Source organism: Thalia democratica, chromosome 2, assembly GCF_965202585.1.
Source record: "Thalia democratica chromosome 2, ktThaDemo2.hap1.1, whole genome shotgun sequence".
Classification (NCBI taxonomy): Eukaryota; Metazoa; Chordata; class Thaliacea; order Salpida; family Salpidae; genus Thalia; species Thalia democratica.
In genome coordinates this window covers 36,397,928-36,415,337 of record NC_139166.1, presented here as the reverse complement: position 1 = coordinate 36,415,337, position 17,410 = coordinate 36,397,928, and the positions used below count along the sequence as shown (strand labels likewise).

Here is a 17,410-nt window from a genome sequence, read left to right as displayed (position 1 = left end):
ATACATGAAGTATTAAATTTCATGTACTACTCAGTAAGCTACAGTTTATTTTAATTGTAAACAGAAATTTACTACGTCACAATTATTATAAAAAAAATTTTAATCCTAATTTCTGTTTACTATTGTAATAAACTGTAGCTTACTGAGGAGTAGATGAAATTTTATATTTCATGTATGAAACAGCTGTATAAATTATAGTTTTTGTATAATTAGATAAATATGATATATTATATATCAGTAGAAGGTGTTCAAGTTTAAATAATAACCTTATTTTATATATAAATATATATATAATTTATTTAAAAAAATACTGGTTCATATCTTTCATAAGACTAGACGCCTTAATCATCAGCCAGTTAAACTTAAAATAAAAAGCACTTTGCTAAACATAGATGCAAAAGTTATACAAAAAAACAAAAAACACTATGACGTAATATTCTGCGTTACAAAAATTCAGTACAAAAATCAATCTACCATCTAACATTTCATACTGTTTTTTGTTTTTTTGTATAACTTTTGCATCTACTTTTAAAAAGTGCTTTTTATTTTAAACTTAACTGGCTGGTGATTAAGGCGTCTAGTCTTATGAAACATATGTACCAGTATTTTTAAAATCTTATTTTTCTAATAGATTATTTAAAAGCCCTTCAAGTGGGCTCAGTAGAAGGTGTTCAAGTTTAAATAATAACCTTATTTTATCTATAAGGTACATATCTTATAGGTACACACATCATAAATGTACTTTTAACAACAGTAAATACAGACTAAAAACTACGCTTTCGAAATATATCTGGGATTTTAAGGATAGAAATAAAGATTTTAGCATTAACTGGGAATTTTTAGCACGAACAAACACAATTTAAAACATTTCTGCACTCTCTGCAATATGGAAAAACACGAGATCTCAAAATTAAACTCAAATCTAGCTTTAAATAAACGAAATGAACTTTTTAGTAATTGTAAACATTTTCCAAGCTTTTATTTAAAACAGTTTTGAATATATATGCAATCTTAGTGTGTCTTATATTTTTTAATGATTTACTTAGTGACGTAATAATCCTTAAAGTTTTTGCTTAATTTCATGTACACTTTGACTTATGTTTTAAAATATTATCACAATAAACAAACTGAAGATCTGTTCTGTTCAACAGAATAGTGAAACAATTGTATTTGTAAAACGTTGTGTTTTATTAATATATATATATATGCATATATATTTATATTATAAAAAACAACTTATTTTCAAATCGTTTACTTAGTTTCGATGCTTTTTGCATCTCCTCAGAACAAAATAAAGAACAAAGTAAGATTTTCATAGAATCACACAAAAAAACACATTGTGACGTTTCAACTAAAACTGAATAATTTTAGTTAGCCTATTTTAAAAACAACTTATGTACAAGTTAACTTATTTTTGCTTTGTTTTTTCTTGTTTTTGGATTCATTTTGTTGTTATTTTTTTGTTATTATTTAGTGGTTTTAATTCTTTTAAAATACATGTTTTGATTATGTAGGGAGGGTTGCTGCCTTTCTTTTCTTTTATTTAATGATAAATCTATTTTAATTTTTTCAATCTCGTACTTTTCCAAGCAACATAAATGGCAAGTTTTATTGTTTTTCGGTTTTGTTTTGGTTCTGCAGAGTATTTCCCATTTTAAATTATAGTCTTTTTTTTGCGTCTTTTAATTCCCAAATATAGTTCGATAGTTCGGTATTGTGTCTTTTTAATTTGTTGGTAAAGCTTGCTTTATGGTTGCTATATCTGTTTTTAAATGTTGTACTAGTGGAACCTCTAAAAATTTTGTTATATCATCTGTTTTTATAGTTGCTTGGTAGATTATATTTTTTGATAGGCAATTATTGTTTAACGGACATTTTTCTTTCCTGCAGTTGCAGGTTTTTTCTTGTTGTTTGAAGTTTAGGTTGTTTAATATTTTGTTATTGTGTTTAAGAATTTTTGTTTTAAAATTTTTCATACAGCTATAAGAAATTTTGAGTGTGTTCCTGTCAAAGATTTTGTGATATTGGTGGTTTGTGTCAAAGTGTTTATTTACCAGGTTTAAGAATTCTTTGCCTATTCTAGTTGCTACAGTTAGGGAAAAAGTGGGTTGAAATAAATAATTTTTCTTTTTCTTTGCTTTTTAGTTGTTTTTTCATTTGCTTTTTGGTACGTTAGGTTGAATTTGTAGTTGGCGGATTTTAGTGCTGATTGATAACTATGTTTTATACGGTTAAATGATTCTTCGTTACTTGATAAATTGTTTAGTCGTTCGTTAATAGTTATAGGTAATTGTTTTAATATTTGATTAGGGTGGTTTGATTTGTTGTTTACGTAAAGGATGTCCGAATTTGGTTGTCTGAATGGGATGTATGTTTTGTTGGGTAAGTTTAGTTCGATATCTAAAAAATCTGTTTTGATTAGGCCTGCATCCACTGGTATTTTAAATCCCCATTTGTTAAAAATTTTGTGTAAGTTTTTTGTGGTATTTTCTGTGGTTCTCGGCGATTTAGATTGAATGACCGCAAGGCCATCGTCTCTATATATTCCGAATTCTTCTTCATTGAATATATTAGTTTTTTTATTTCGCTTAGCATGAAAAGTAATGTCGCACACTTCGGCTCCATTGTAGGATCCCTGCTAACGTTAAATAGGTCAGAGGTGTATATATATGTATGTATATAGTTAGAATTAAGATAATTAACTTGATAAATCAAATCTTTCACACTGAGCCCACCTTAAGGGCTTTATTACTAAAAAGGTTTATTTCAAGATGTAAAACTTAAAGGACTCGAGTTTCGTGCTTATGCACTCATCAGCTTCAAAACAAGTTCAAAATAAAGCACAAAACACACAAATGAAAGTTAAAAAATTTAGCATAAGTAGATTAAGACGTAATTTTAAAACTATCAAAAATCATGCAAAACGGCTTGTGAAAAATTAATTTACCAATCGACAATACACTGGCAAAAATTCATAAAACTTCAGTGAGTAACTATATATTACGACAAATAATTGAAAGAGAAAAAGATAAAATAAGGATAAAAAAATTGAAATTTAAATTATTTTAAGATGAAACTAAAACTTCTGAAACTTTAAAAGCGATTCTTTTGTATGTCTACAAGACGATACAAACTCGCTTCTTTTATTTAGGCATCTCTTGTCTTTCAGTGCATATACAACGGCTGTTGATTCTTTGAGGCACTTTGCTATTGGGCTATTGCCGTCAGCTATAGGCTGCGCTCTTTTTATAACTTCCCAGGATATTTCAAAGTCAATGCCGCTGCGCTAAAAGCCACAAACATACTTCGAAAGCTCAGTGTCATTTTCATATATGCCGCCTTTAAAAGATTTTTTATGATTGGCATACCTGAATCTAAACTGAGTCGAGCACAAGCTGACATAGAACATCGTCTCAACGCCAAAGTTAACTTGTAAACAATGTTCTCTGAACGGCAGTTTCCCCCTTTCAAATTATATTTACAGCTACCAGCGCAGCCACATTGACTTCTAATTCCTGAGTATTGATTTAAAATTTTTTGGTTGTGTGCCTTAATGATATTCTCTAAATTTGCCGCACACGAATAACTTATTCTCATATTATGTTTGTTGAAAATTTTTGTTAGCGGATTTTGTTTATTGAAGTGTTTTTTGACTAGACTTATAAATCTACTTCCAATATTAGTTTTTACTGAATTGCTAAAAAGACGGTTGTACCAGATTACATTTCTTTTTCTTTTTTGTTTTAAATTACTTATAGGTTGTTGCTCAGGATTTTCAAACTTAAGTTTATTATCGTATCCGCATTTTTTCATTATTGTTTCATATTCATCTTTTATCTTTAGAAAATTTTCTTCTTTACTAGATTGTTTGTTTTTGCGTTGATTTATTATGTTAGGAATTTGTTTTATCACTAGTGGCGATTCAACAGTGACTCTTAACCCAATAGATCTGAAGAAGGCATGAGTTTGTTTTTTTAGCTTCTCAACTTTATAGCCAGAAGAGTTGGGCAATACAGCTAAACCATTGTCTCTGTATAACCCACCTCTATTCAAATCAAAGATATCTTTTAACCCGTCTAACAAGAAAAGTCCAACAAGTTCGCATAGCTCTGCGCCCATGTAAGATCCCTGCGCTACGTCAAAAAGTGAGTAGGTGGTATTTACTTCCTTTTTACGCAACAGAGCTCTTTGTTCGCAGAGTACTGATTTGCAGGCATTTTTTATCAGGCTTTAGTCCTCAGCAGGTACGCTAATGTAATTATTAGCAAAGTTCAGTGATTTAATCACCAACTCTTCGCTAATAGAAGGATAATAATTGACCACATCGAACTTAAAAAAGCTGTACTTCTGTTCTTCCAATCCAATGAACCAACTTAAGACTTGGTCTGTGTTGGTCCACTGCATAAGTTTGGATTTCAGACGCACAGCTTTGTTAATGTGGTCGATTTTGACCTTACATATACGTCCTACATCAGACTTAGTGGGGTTAATCACTCTACATTTAGGGTGTGTTGAAAAATTCTCTTTGTGGTCTTTAACCGTTATATATGCAATTTTTATTGTTAGTTTTTTTATTCTGTCGTGTATTTTTAATTTTTTTTGTAAAATTTTTAGCTTCTAAGTTTATTTCATTTAAAGTTGTTTTATTACATTTTTTATAGTCTTTAGTAATGTTATTAATTAATAATTTTCTATATTCACTCACTGAAATTTCATAAAAGTTTGCAGTATTGTCTGAAAGCACAATCAAATTTTAACACTTACCTATGTCCCGCGCAACTTTTAATAGTTCCGTTTGGAATTGGCATCTTGTTCTTCTGAATTCCACGTTTTGCACAATTCTGATTAGATCTTCTTCAAAAACCTGCAGATGTTCTATCGGCTTTGGTGTACGTGTGGTTTTTGAATCCGTAGTTGTCAAGATCTTCTATTGACACATATTCTTCTTCGAAAAACTTCGCCTTCCACCTCATACGCCTAACAAGATGTTGCGTTTTTTATATGAGGGCTTCCTTGTATTCTGATTCACTTGCATTTGGGATATTTTTTGTCGAATAGTTAATTTCAAACTTCGTAAAGTTTGACATCTTTTTTGATCAAATTAGAATTTATAAAAGTTTACTGTGCTCAACTATGAATAGGAGCAATGATAGAATTAAGTTATTTAACTTGATAATCAAATCAAATCTATGATATATATATACACATATATATAAAAATTAATTGATTAACTTAATAAATTAAATCTTTCACATGGAGCCCTTTAAGGGCTTTTTTAATTAAATGGTTTATTTCAAGAAGTAAAACTTAAAGAACTCGAGTTTCGTGCCTATGCACTCATCAACTTCAAAACAAGTTCAAAATAAAGCACAAAACAAAACACACAAATGAAAATTAAAAAATTAAGCATAAATAGATTATGACGTATTTTTAAAACTAACAAAAATCATGCAAAACGGCTTGTGCAAAAATTAGTCTACCAATCGACAATAAACTGGCAAAAAACATAAAACTTTAGTGAGTAACTGTATATTTGGACAAATAATTGAAAGAGATAAAAATAAAATTAAGATAAAACTTAGTAAATCTTAAAAGCGATTTTTTTGTATCTCTACAAGACGATACAAACTCGCTTCTTTTATTTAGGCATCTCTTGTCTTTCAGTGCATATACAACGGCTGTTGCTTCTTTGAGACACAGCCTACATATTGGGCTATTGCCGTCAGCTATAGGCTGTGCTCTTTTAATAACTTTCCGGGATATTTCAAAGTCAATGCAGCTGCGCTTTAAGCCACAAACATACTTTGAAAGCTCAGTGTCATTTTCTTATATGCCACCTTTAAAAGATTTTTTTATGATTGGCATACCTGAATCTAAACTGAGTCGAGCACAAGCCGACATAGAACCTTGTCTCAACGCCTGTAGATGATGTTCTCTGAACGGCAGTTTCCCCCTTTCAAATTATATTTACAGCTACCAGCGCAGCCACATTGACTTCTAATTCCTGAGTTTTGATTTAAAATTTTTTGGTTGTGTGCCTTAATTATATTCTATAAATTTGCCGTACATAATTCGCATATTGCGACTATAAAAAAAAACACTATAAACTTAAAGGTTGTGTGCAATATTAGGTCAATAGATTAATATTCAAATTTATTAAAAGCACAATTATTTAAGATATACTAGGATGTCCTAAATTTTTTAAAATAAATTTAATTGATATTTAGAAAAACGTTTACAAAAACCGTAAATATATTTTCTTTTATCTAACGTTAGACTTAGATTCAATTTCGCAATCTCCTATTTTTCATGTTTCAAAGAGTACAGCCTTGTTTTATGCTTCTTTTTTTTTTTTGTCTATGCTAAAAATTCCAAGGTAATATTAAAGTCTTCATTATCATTAGAATCCCAATCATGTTTCGAAAGAGTGGTTTTAAGTTTCTATTCATTAATGTTTTAAAAAATATTCCTCGTGTGTCTATTTAAAAACTATAAACCGATGATCAACAGATTACTTAATGTTCTCCGCTGTCATCACTTTCACTCTATAGATGACGTTTCTTAGCAAGCAATTACCTTTGACTGTAAATTTATTTTACAATTTTTTTTCAGTTGCACAATTTCTATTTTTATAATTTATCCTTTAAAATTTTCCGGTTTTCGATATTATCTGACTTGTCATGCTTGGCATGCACGAGTACAATTATTTTAACACTTTACAATTTATGTTACGTGTACGTTAGGCTAAATCTTCTGTTGCCAATAAACAATATGGTGGCGTAATGTATAGGAGGTTTTCTTTTTGTTATTATTTTTTTTACCAGCATTGAACTTTAACTCTGTTCTTTTGATATCCTTACATAAAGTTATTTTGCTCTATCAAAAGAAGTTTCAACATTAAATAAAGCTGTCAATATTATGTTGATGATTTTTGGGATCTGATTGTAAACATAATGGCGGTTATTTGGTTTTACATTGACATCCGTATCTTGAAAGTTTTATTTTTTATATGGTGCATAAGTGTCGTTGCAAAGGTTAAAACTTTAAAATAACAGTTTCTTTTTTTTACCAACAAAAAATAATAGTTTAACAGTTTTCTTCAGCTAAATTACCTGGATTAAAAAGTATATTTTTACAATTTAAGCTTTGGTAAAACTATTTTTTCTCACTTTTTACAGTTTTAGAAATATTTTCTTTTTGTATAATGGTCAAGTTTTTAACCAAGTTTCGTTATGATATTAGTTTTACAATCTTAAATAAAACAATATTTATTCTTTATCAGAAGGGGAACAATTCTAACACAATGGAATCGTAATTACTTTTTCACCCAAGGTAGCAATCTCATGAAACAATCAAAAGCGGATTTAGGTGGACAGTTGTTAGTTGATCTTGAAAGTAGTCAAGTAAATGTGTTTGAACAAGATGATAGAAGACATCTTTTCCAAGTAATTTTATTGTTATAGTGTTGTCAATAAAACATAGGGTATTATTGGATATTTGGAAATTAAATATACAATTATTTTAATGCTTTATAATTATTAATGTTATAAACTTACCTTGAAACTACAAGTGTTTTTATTGGTGATCTACCGAATTCGGCCTTTTGGCTAAGATCCGGATCCGGTTAATATAAAAGATTTTTTTTTTTGGTATTAACAAATACTTTAATTAGAAAATAATAATTACACAAACTGTGTAAAAAAAGTTACCTGATCTGACAATTATTGTAACAATAACTATCTAATTGATAAACAGGATGTGCTAGTTTTTTGCATGTAACAAGCCGGATTCGCGGGCCGTTTTACTTTTGTAAGAATATACTTTACCCAGTTATTAAATTGTCTGCGTACCAAATTGTTGTATATAACTATAAAATTAGCACCAAAGTTTTCTTTTAATTCAATTAAAATCACCGTATATTTGTTCTTTTTTATTTAGAAACATTTTTATCTTTTAAAATTTAATCGCGAACCGGATCATACCCACAGGCCGTATATTTTCCACACCTTTTTTAGACAAAATTGGTGAAATTGAAAGTTTTTTTTTTTCTTTACATTTCATTATTATTTATAACATAGATATCAGTTAAGGATAAGCAATGATAGTCTCTTTTTTTTGCATTACAAATTAAAATTTGCATAAACTAACTTTTTTTTATAAAAAACGCATAACATTTAGGGTATTACGAACACGTCTACAGATAAAATTATTTACTCAAGCTACTAAAAATCTTCAGAATGTCTTTTCCAAGGCCATATCTCGGGGCTTGTGTCAATAAAAAATAATTTGATAAGAAGTACGCTCGTTACAGCCCGACAAAAAAAATTATCATAAATTTTACCAAGATTTTGCAAAAGTGCCATATTAGTATAGAACAGGGTTTATCAAAACGGACCAAATAAAAAAAAAGGTCTTAGGCGTTTTTTTATCGCTTTTTTTTTTTTGAGAAATCTTGTTGAAGGGGGTCATAGCTTTTTTAATTTTTCTTAAAGTTTAAAGGGGGTCATTTGAAAAAAAAGTTTGGGAAACCCTGGTAGATAACGTTAGGTTTTACTTATGTATGTTTCATCGTAGTTACACGAGATATATACTTGAAATTTTTCAAATATAAAGTAACAAAATTACTTAACATGTATGTAAAAGTTTTAATGAAACAAAAGAGTAATTTTACCAAAAGTTAATTTTTTGATCAATCTAAAGTTTTTAAATTGTTATGTGTAATTCGAAAAAACGACTATATAGGCAATGCGGGATCCAGCCAGCCAAGCAAAAACCTCTGTTGCGCGACGTATTTTTTAGCTTAGAAACACTTAATACAAAACAACTAAAACTGTGATTTTTTCTGACAAATATTTTCAAACATGCTAATAGTTTTCATTTCCATGTAAGTTATTGAATTAAAATTAAATGTTATTTTCTTCACTTGAACTGTCTATATAAAAATGCAAATAGACAGTTTACTGTTTCCTCAATCAACCTGTGGTTGATGTTTTAACAAACTCAGACGTCACGACAAAAAAAAACTCAACCTTCACTGTAACTCACTTACAAAGAGATCAGCAAGTTATAGCATAATAATCAATGAGTACAAGAAAGTAGTACTTGTCCGAAAACAAAAATTAGACAATCTCGTTGAAATGAAAGAATTAAACAAGTTAAGACAGCGAGCAAAAGCCCGTTACAAAGCGATACAAAAAAGGGTTATGGATGAAACTGGGGAAAAAACTAAAGTGTCGCATTATGACGTCATTAAAACTGTTGTATTAAAACACACGCCGTTGGCTGATCCAAAGTTGATGCTAGAATGTATCTCAGAGTTCTCAAATAGTGAATACAGCCGTAAAAAATGAAAAAGAGTCAAAAAGAATTCGAGTAGTTTAGATTTCTTAAGATATAAATAAACTGACCAACAACGAAAAATAGGTTACCGGCATATTATCTGGATAGAAACTAAACTGGGCGTTGAACAACAAAGGTTAGGGAAAATGTCTGTCTAAATCGAGTAATATCAGTCTAAAACTGCAAAGTTTTGCATACGAACCCTGACACTTATTACTAGTTTTTGTTACTACTAAAACTGTTTGCTGAACTGCAAACTTTATTTTTAATTTAGGTCACGTCTGGAAGCAAGCAAGTGGTACTTCAAGCAGAAAGCAAACATCAGCTACAAGAATGGATTGCAACGCTGACAAATATATCAACTGCATATAATATGTTACAAAAAGAACATTTGAAACTAGCTACGGAAGAAAACATTTCAACTACAAATTTTAAGACCATAAGTAACTACATTTATACTTGATTCATTTAAATACAGCCGCAGTGTCAAAGGAAATTTAATAAAAACTGTAGCGTTTTATTCACAGAGCGTAGTTTACAGTTCTAAAATATGTTATTTAAAAAGACTATAATTCTCATCTCAGTTTAAATAGGCTCTTTTAATATCTACAATTATTTAACGTGCACTTGATTTTTAAACAACTAGCTAAGTTTTTATCGTCTCTTCTTAGGGTCATAACAACAGAATCAATTATTAAATGACTAATCATGGCATAAAATTGAAAATTAAAATCTATGGGTACTTATTTTTACGCAAATCATAAAGTTATCTACATTTAGAGCAACATTTAAAAAATATTATTCAAATTTTGAAGCAGTAACGAAGCCAGAATCTTTACAAAGTACATCGTCTTCGGTGTTAAACAAAATAAAGCAGGCTGCTAGTAATCTCGTATCACCGAGTACTACAATAGTACAACAAAAGCAAGAGAAAAGCGTAGAGAAGCTTAAAAATTTTATTGGTCCTGAATCGACTAATATAATATTCAATCTTTCGAAAATTGGAGATTTACTACCGACAACTAATAAAGTAATTCTTAAAATTATTTTAGATTTAAAGTATTTAGATGAGTTAAAACTTTTTTTACTTAGTTTTTTTTATTTATTTAAGTAAGTATTCAATTTTGTTTACAATTTTTTTGTATCTAAACTAACTTTATTAAACTGCTTTAAAAATATATATAAATTATATTTTAAGAATGCTTTTTTAAGCTGTTTCTTAAAATTATGGTTTTAACAGGGTGAAACCTATGATGATTGTATAAAAAATAATGATGAAAGTATTACTTCAAAATACCAATGTCATTTTCTTGGTTGCAAAGAAGTTAGCATAAGAATTATTCTTTAATATTTAAGAGTTTTTTTGATTATTTTATATTGTAAAGTAAATTTATTATTAATAATTGTTTTTATAAAATATACAGTCAACACTTCTGACCTATAATTGTAAAATAAAAAAGTACACTAGTTCAATAAACAAGATATATTTCAATTTCGAGCTGTTCTCATCAGTGGAATATATAACTAACATGGATTAAAATTTTCTAACTTCTATAGTAACGAAGTAATCATAAGTTTTCAAACGAGTAATAAAATAAATAAAAGCAATTAGTAACTAGCAACTAATAAAAAATAGTTAAATGTTCTAACTATTTATTAATCTATAGTTAAAATAAATAAAATTAAAACAACAATATTTATTCGATATAAAGTATTAAGAAGTTAAGAAGAAGTATAATTACAATCCTTACATAAAAAATATCCTTAATAAAATATACATAGCTCCCAACTTAATTACATCGAAAACTTCATTAATATTTTTAGTTATTGTAAATATAATGTTGTAATTTTTTTTAAATCAAACTATTCAAAGTTCTCGATTAAAATAACTTTAAGGAGATGTTTATCTAATACTTATTTTTACAGTTTATTATTAACAAAACAATGTTTAACTCCTATATTGGCATATAGGAGATCAGCAGTTGTTATAAACAAATCTTATTCAAATAAAATCTATTTCTTATTCTATTTGAATAAGATTTGTTTATAACAACTGATGATCTCCTATATGCCAAAATAGGAGTGAAACGTTGTTTTGTTAATAATAAACTGTAAAAATAAATTATTTTAAATATGTTAAAACTAAATTTGTTTCCACGTATTTGATTATTTGCCAAATGTTATTTACTGCAACGAACGTTCTGAAACATTGAAAACTTAAACAGGTGTAATTTCTTTACCTCTTAAATAAATAAAAAATATTAGCTTTTTTAGAAATGTTCTTTTATCCTATTTCTTAGATGTCTTGTTGTCAACTCGATATAGCTTGCTTTACAAAAGCAGCTAAATTAGTAATTTACCATACTCTTTTTAAAGTAGGGTATCGGGTTTTTTTTCCACCTAGTGTTATTAGTTGTTTTGTAAAGATAACTCTTGAATTCGCTGCATATCAATTGGTTTTAGTTTTGTTATACTTTTTTTTTATAAAGTTCCAGAGGTTTGTATATAAACTGTAGTTTTAAAGTCACTACAGATAAATCTAAAGTTTTAATCAAATTTACTTTTCTCATTAAACAACAGCTAAATTGAAAATTAAAATAACTATTTGTGAAAACTTTTCTTTATAGACACAGACGCTAGAAATATATTATTTTCCCCTTTAACCCGTACAGCTCAAAAATCAAGGTATGAGCACTATCTGAAATATTTTTAAACTCATCAATAATTTACTCGCTTTTGACCGACTCAAAACAGTCATTAACATCTCTGAAGTAAATTAACATACTGTTAAAAGTATAAATTATTCTGGATTTAATGTAAACTATAAAGATGTTTGCAAATGTTGGCACCAAGGGAGATCCATAGCAATTTTTTTCTTGTAGGAAATAAATTTAAAGTTAAACCTGAATTAAACGCCACAAGTTGAGAGCTTCAATATTTTGTTTTAGTTTACCTATTTTCGCACACTTTTTTATTTTATACAATGTATGTAAACAAATCTCAATAAGCTCTTATAAAGGTACACAGGTAAGAAGACTATTGACGTCAAACGACTCAATAAATGTATTTACTGATTCCATATATTAAATTTTGTCAACAAATATGAAGGAATCTTTTTAATATAAAAGAATAGTACTTTGACACTGGTTTAAGACTACAGTTCCAAAAATGTGCAAATTTGCGTTGTACTGAGTTAACCATTAATAGAATAGGTATTAGATGAAATATTTTTCCTATGAATTTTTGGCAGTTCGTAAAGATGTGGATTAATAGACTTTACTGGTTTAACTAAATCCAAAATTTCCTTACAAATTTCTTTATTGAATAATAGCTATTTAACTAACTTCGTTATTTAATTAACCTCTTAATTACATTGTCAAATTCTGTTGAAGAACTTATTAGTTTAAATTTAAAGCTTTTTTTTTTTTGAAAATGTATTTTATGTAAGCAAAAAAAATATTATACTGTTTCTTTTTCTTCTTAACACGTTATAATTTGTATTTTTTTGTTATTTTCATTTTATTAGCATGTATTTATAAGTATGATTTAATTAATTGTAAGATTTTTTTTAGTTATTTGAAAGTATACAACCCTCCGCTGTTACAGTGGGGTCTGATAACACATTGTATTGAGCTGTATTGAGCTCCGGATTACTTTGTTAGGTGCGTCTACTAGAGCTTGCTGCCTTATCAGCCGAATGTGCGCGCTTAGCATGCTTCGTAACCAGCTTAGTGAGGCTAGTGGCTGAAAGGGTTTTAGGTTTCTTACTGGTAGTACTCATCGCTTACCGAGGTTAAAATATCGGTTACGGTGTCAAGTAAACCGTTATTGATTTTAAATGCAATAAACCGTAATATACCGAGGTTAAGATCTCGGTTACGGTGTCATCTAAACCGTAGTTGATTTTAAATGTAATAAACCGTAATATACCGAGGTTAAGATCTCGGTTACGGTGTAAACTAAACCGTAGCTGATTTAAATGTATTCTTGAAGTAAGGTGAAACGTAGTTTGTTAATTTAGTTCTTACTAACTTTACTAATTATTTGAAATGTAGTATTAATTATGACTAAAGGTAAATAAGTAGCTTAGTTAAACTAATCGTAAAACACCTTCCTATAAGGGTTAAGTTACAATATACTAGTATTAATAATCTAATATTTACGGGACTACGTTCTATCGTTAATAAAACAACTATTTAGCACTCAAAATTTTATATACAATTAAAATACAAAACGATACAAAAAAAGAAACACTCACACACGTGCAGGTCTAAGCTCGATGGTTTGTTTCTCGGCACTTTTTGCTAGATGTATTAGTACTTGACTTTCGTTAAAAACTTGTTAGAAAAACCGAACAACGAAAACGAAAAGCTGTATTGAAAATACGCTTGCCTTCGTTTCTTAGCGGCTCTTGAATACAACACTACAGAAACAGTTCGGTGAACAACGAAAGCTGATCAACAGTCAAAGACTGGATATACTTTTGCTTTAGTTTCTTGGCGAGAAGCTCAAGAAACAGCTGTCGAAACAACTAAGCAGAAAAGGTGTAGCAACTAACACAATATAACGAACTAGCTATCTAGCTAAACATAACACAATCATTAACTCTACCTTGTAGCGTAAAAACTAGCTTGAAATTGAGAAGACTACAAAAGTCAGCTTAACAAACGAAAACCAAAACAAGTGGACCTAATGAATCAATGAATGAATACGCCCCTCTCGCGGCGTTCGGTTTTATGCAATTTGCTACACGCGAAAAAAAAACTCTTCTCTCGGAGAGCTAGCGTAATGCTTACACGTACATCAATAAGCACTATTTAACAAAAATAATTTTAAATAACTTAGTAATTTAAGGACTTTTAAGTTTTATATAAGTTTTATCTATTTTTTATAAGTTAAAACTTCTTCTTATAATTGTAACTTGTTTCTTTTTTTTATAGGTGAATGGAGAACTAATAGCAAATGATCGAGGTGACGGAAGATCGAGATATCAACTGATTGATGACACTATATGGCAAGTAATGGCGGGACGAGCTATACACAAAGTGATGACAACTACAGATGTTGTACTTCAAATATCATCGTCGGATGTCTGTTTGCTCGATTCAACTGCAAAAGTTTGTCCAACAGCTCTTTAAATACTGTACAAAAATAATATTCTTGAAGGCTTGTCAAGGATAAAAAAATAGTTCTTTCAGAACCCAAATAGATAGAACAAAACTCTACTTTTTATTGTAATCATTGGTGTAAAGTTTTATTTTATTAAAGCAGAGTACTTTTTAATTCTATAACATATTACCTTTTCACTAAAGTTAAATTTACATTTACCACAGTCGGTGCTCAATGTATTTATGACTAGCGATATACACAAAGTACAAACCCATGCTGAAAATCAAAGGTTATTTGGTATAATTGTCAGATCTACAAATGATGGAAAAATGACTTGTTATGTTTTAGAAAATTTTGAATCAGCTAATGAAATTTGCTGCACATTTGATACTGCTAAAGCCATTCATCAAAGCAAGGTTAGCTTTTTTCCATCATTTTAATAAATTTAAAGAACTGTTATTGTGTGTAGTTTTACTTTTGAGTTTAAATAAATTAAATTACTTAATAATGTCTGTATTTGTAAACAAAACACATTAATGATAGAAATACATCAAGCTTGTAAACTTATGTTTAGTTAATTAAAATTTTTAAGTAGTTGTCTAAATAGCTTACCTAAATTTTTAAAGTGGAATTCAAAATTATTTAAAATAAACAGACACTTATTTACATGTTTCAAACTTTTCTTGCTCATAATTAGTATTAATTTGGTTTGAAGTCAGTATATTCTCTTAAATTTCAGTTAATTTGTTTGTTTGTTGACGAAAGTTAAATAAATTAAACTAACAGATAACCAAGTGTTCGTTTTATGATATGCATTACATGATATTAATGGGGTAGATTGTTAATAAAACTATTTTGTTCTTATCCGGCCAAAGGATTACCTGACCTTATAAAAAAAATACTTACCTAACATGTCCGGATACGTGAGGAAGCACTGAACTACCAAAAAGCATTAATTTCGGCCAACTACAAAGATACCTCAAAAACGATAAGAACACTTTATCAAAAAGAAATATAAGACAAAGAAAAAGAGATATAATATTTTTCAACCCACCCTTAAGTCTAAATGTAAGTTCTAAAATAGGCAAACAATTTTTAAATCTAATTACCACATCATTTGATGAAAACCATCCATATAATAAAATATTCAACTGCAACACAATTAAAATATCATACAGTTGTACAAGTGATTTTAGAAGCAAAATAATAACACACAACAATAAAATATTAATTAAAATTTATAATAAAATATAAATTAAAAACAATATAAACAATAAAAGCACCACAAAAATAAACTCTGCGATTGCTGCAAAGAACCTTGTCCTTAAAACAATCAATGTTTAACATTATAAATAAAATTTAGCTTTACTGATGACTATATGAGGTTATATATCTCATATACGAAACGGTCGTATAAACCTATTGTTTTCTATGTAATAAATATATATTTGTATATATATAGAAAATAAGGTGATTATTTAAACTTAAACACTTTCTACAGAGCCCACTTGAAGGGCTTTTTCACTTAAAATCGCATTTTCCTAATAAATTATGTATAGATTTATGTATATTTCATACTAGATTAAATATGTTATCGAACTGATTAAGTTTCTCTTTTTTTAGTAAGTTAGTTTTGAATTGTGTTGTAATATAAAAATTCTTTTATCCGAAAACTTTTAAAAACTGTCGTCACAATAAACTTGATACTTAGATAAAAGTGTTTTTTTTTTGTTATTTTATACTGATTGCAAAATTTTTGAAAAACCCTTTCAATACTTTTTGCTACAGCTAGAATTTGAAAACGCTAAGACACAAAAAGATTTGATAGCGAGAGAACAAAAATCAGACAATGAAAACTAATTTGTTCTATTTATTTATTTTCTTCATTTTTATGGTTTTAGATTTGATAACAAGTCTATTTGTTTTTTGTGTTTAATTTTTAATGACTGTCTTTTTTAGAAGTATTCACTAATGTTTTTTCTAAAGCTTTTTAAACAAAAAATTGTTTTTATTCAGAGAAATTAAATTCTCTTTAAAATTTTGGTAGTGTATATATTAAAAAATAAAGAAACTATAAGTTTGTACAATATAAAATTAAAAGTTTACTACGAACAAAAAGTGTTTTATAATTTTATTAGCTATGTTTTTAATAAATAAAAAAGCTACTTTGCTTTCATTAAAATAGTTTATTGTTTTAAACTAAAAAATATATGTATCTAATGTTCTTTTTGCACAGAAATTTTCAGTTTTTATTTAGTTTTTGTGAATATATAAAACTTGTGCACGATTTATTTTTATAAACAAACTTATTGTTGTATTAAGTTCAAAATATATAGTTTTCTGTTTGCATTGAATATTAATTTTGTAATTATTTGAATTTTTGGTGCATAATAAACTTATGAATTTAAAGAACAAGCAGTCTATGGTTTACTATAACTAAACTTGCAGCCTCTGTTTTTACAAAAAAAATTATAAGTTTTAAATCTATAATAAAATATTATTTTTTAAGACTTAGTAAATGTTATACACTCTTATGAAATTCTTTTCTCTATGTAGTTACAAAACATAGGTAAATAAATGTTTAAGATGATAATAATCTAAAACTTTTCTATCATTAAAAGGTTTACTAGTTAATAATGAATTACAAGTAATAAACTGATTTTTTAACTTGAGTTCTTATTTATATTGTTAAAATTACTTGTTAGTTCAAAATAAAAATAAATAGCTGCAACACATACATAATAACATACACATACATTTTACAGCATAGTAAACATAAAATATTAAGTTTACTTTTCGTGTTTTTTTGACTTAATTTTAGAAAGTAACATCATAAGAATCTTGGTTTCCAAGTTGTCAATAAATTTCTGATAAAAAAAATGAACAGCAAAATAAAGAAAATGTAGTTATGAAGTGTTTATTTCATTAAATAGTCTCGTATTCTGAGAAAAAATACTATTTA

General features: G+C 28.0%; 1 protein-coding gene across 7 annotated transcripts in view; it reads left to right on the top strand.

Annotated features, from left to right (window-relative positions):
* Positions 1-16,678, top strand: part of LOC145850026 (DCC-interacting protein 13-alpha-like) — a 38,355-nt gene extending 21,677 nt beyond the window's left edge. For 4 of the 7 annotated variants that reach the window (XM_082955167.1, XM_082955171.1, XM_082955170.1 and 1 more), the window contains 7 exons: positions 7,283-7,445; positions 9,614-9,782; positions 10,155-10,369; positions 10,580-10,663; positions 14,280-14,456; positions 14,673-14,864; positions 16,237-16,678. In XM_082955167.1, the coding sequence (XP_082811293.1) occupies positions 7,283-7,445; positions 9,614-9,782; positions 10,155-10,369; positions 10,580-10,663; positions 14,280-14,456; positions 14,673-14,864; positions 16,237-16,308 (1,072 nt within the window). In that variant the 3' untranslated portion in view covers positions 16,309-16,678. Of the gene's footprint in view, positions 1-7,282; positions 7,446-9,613; positions 9,783-10,154; positions 10,370-10,579; positions 10,664-14,279; positions 14,457-14,672; positions 14,865-15,234; positions 15,588-16,236 lie in introns of those variants that run through there. The other 3 variants (XM_082955166.1, XM_082955169.1, XM_082955168.1) reach the window with 3 other exon arrangements.
* Positions 16,679-17,410: the final 732 nt, after the last annotated feature.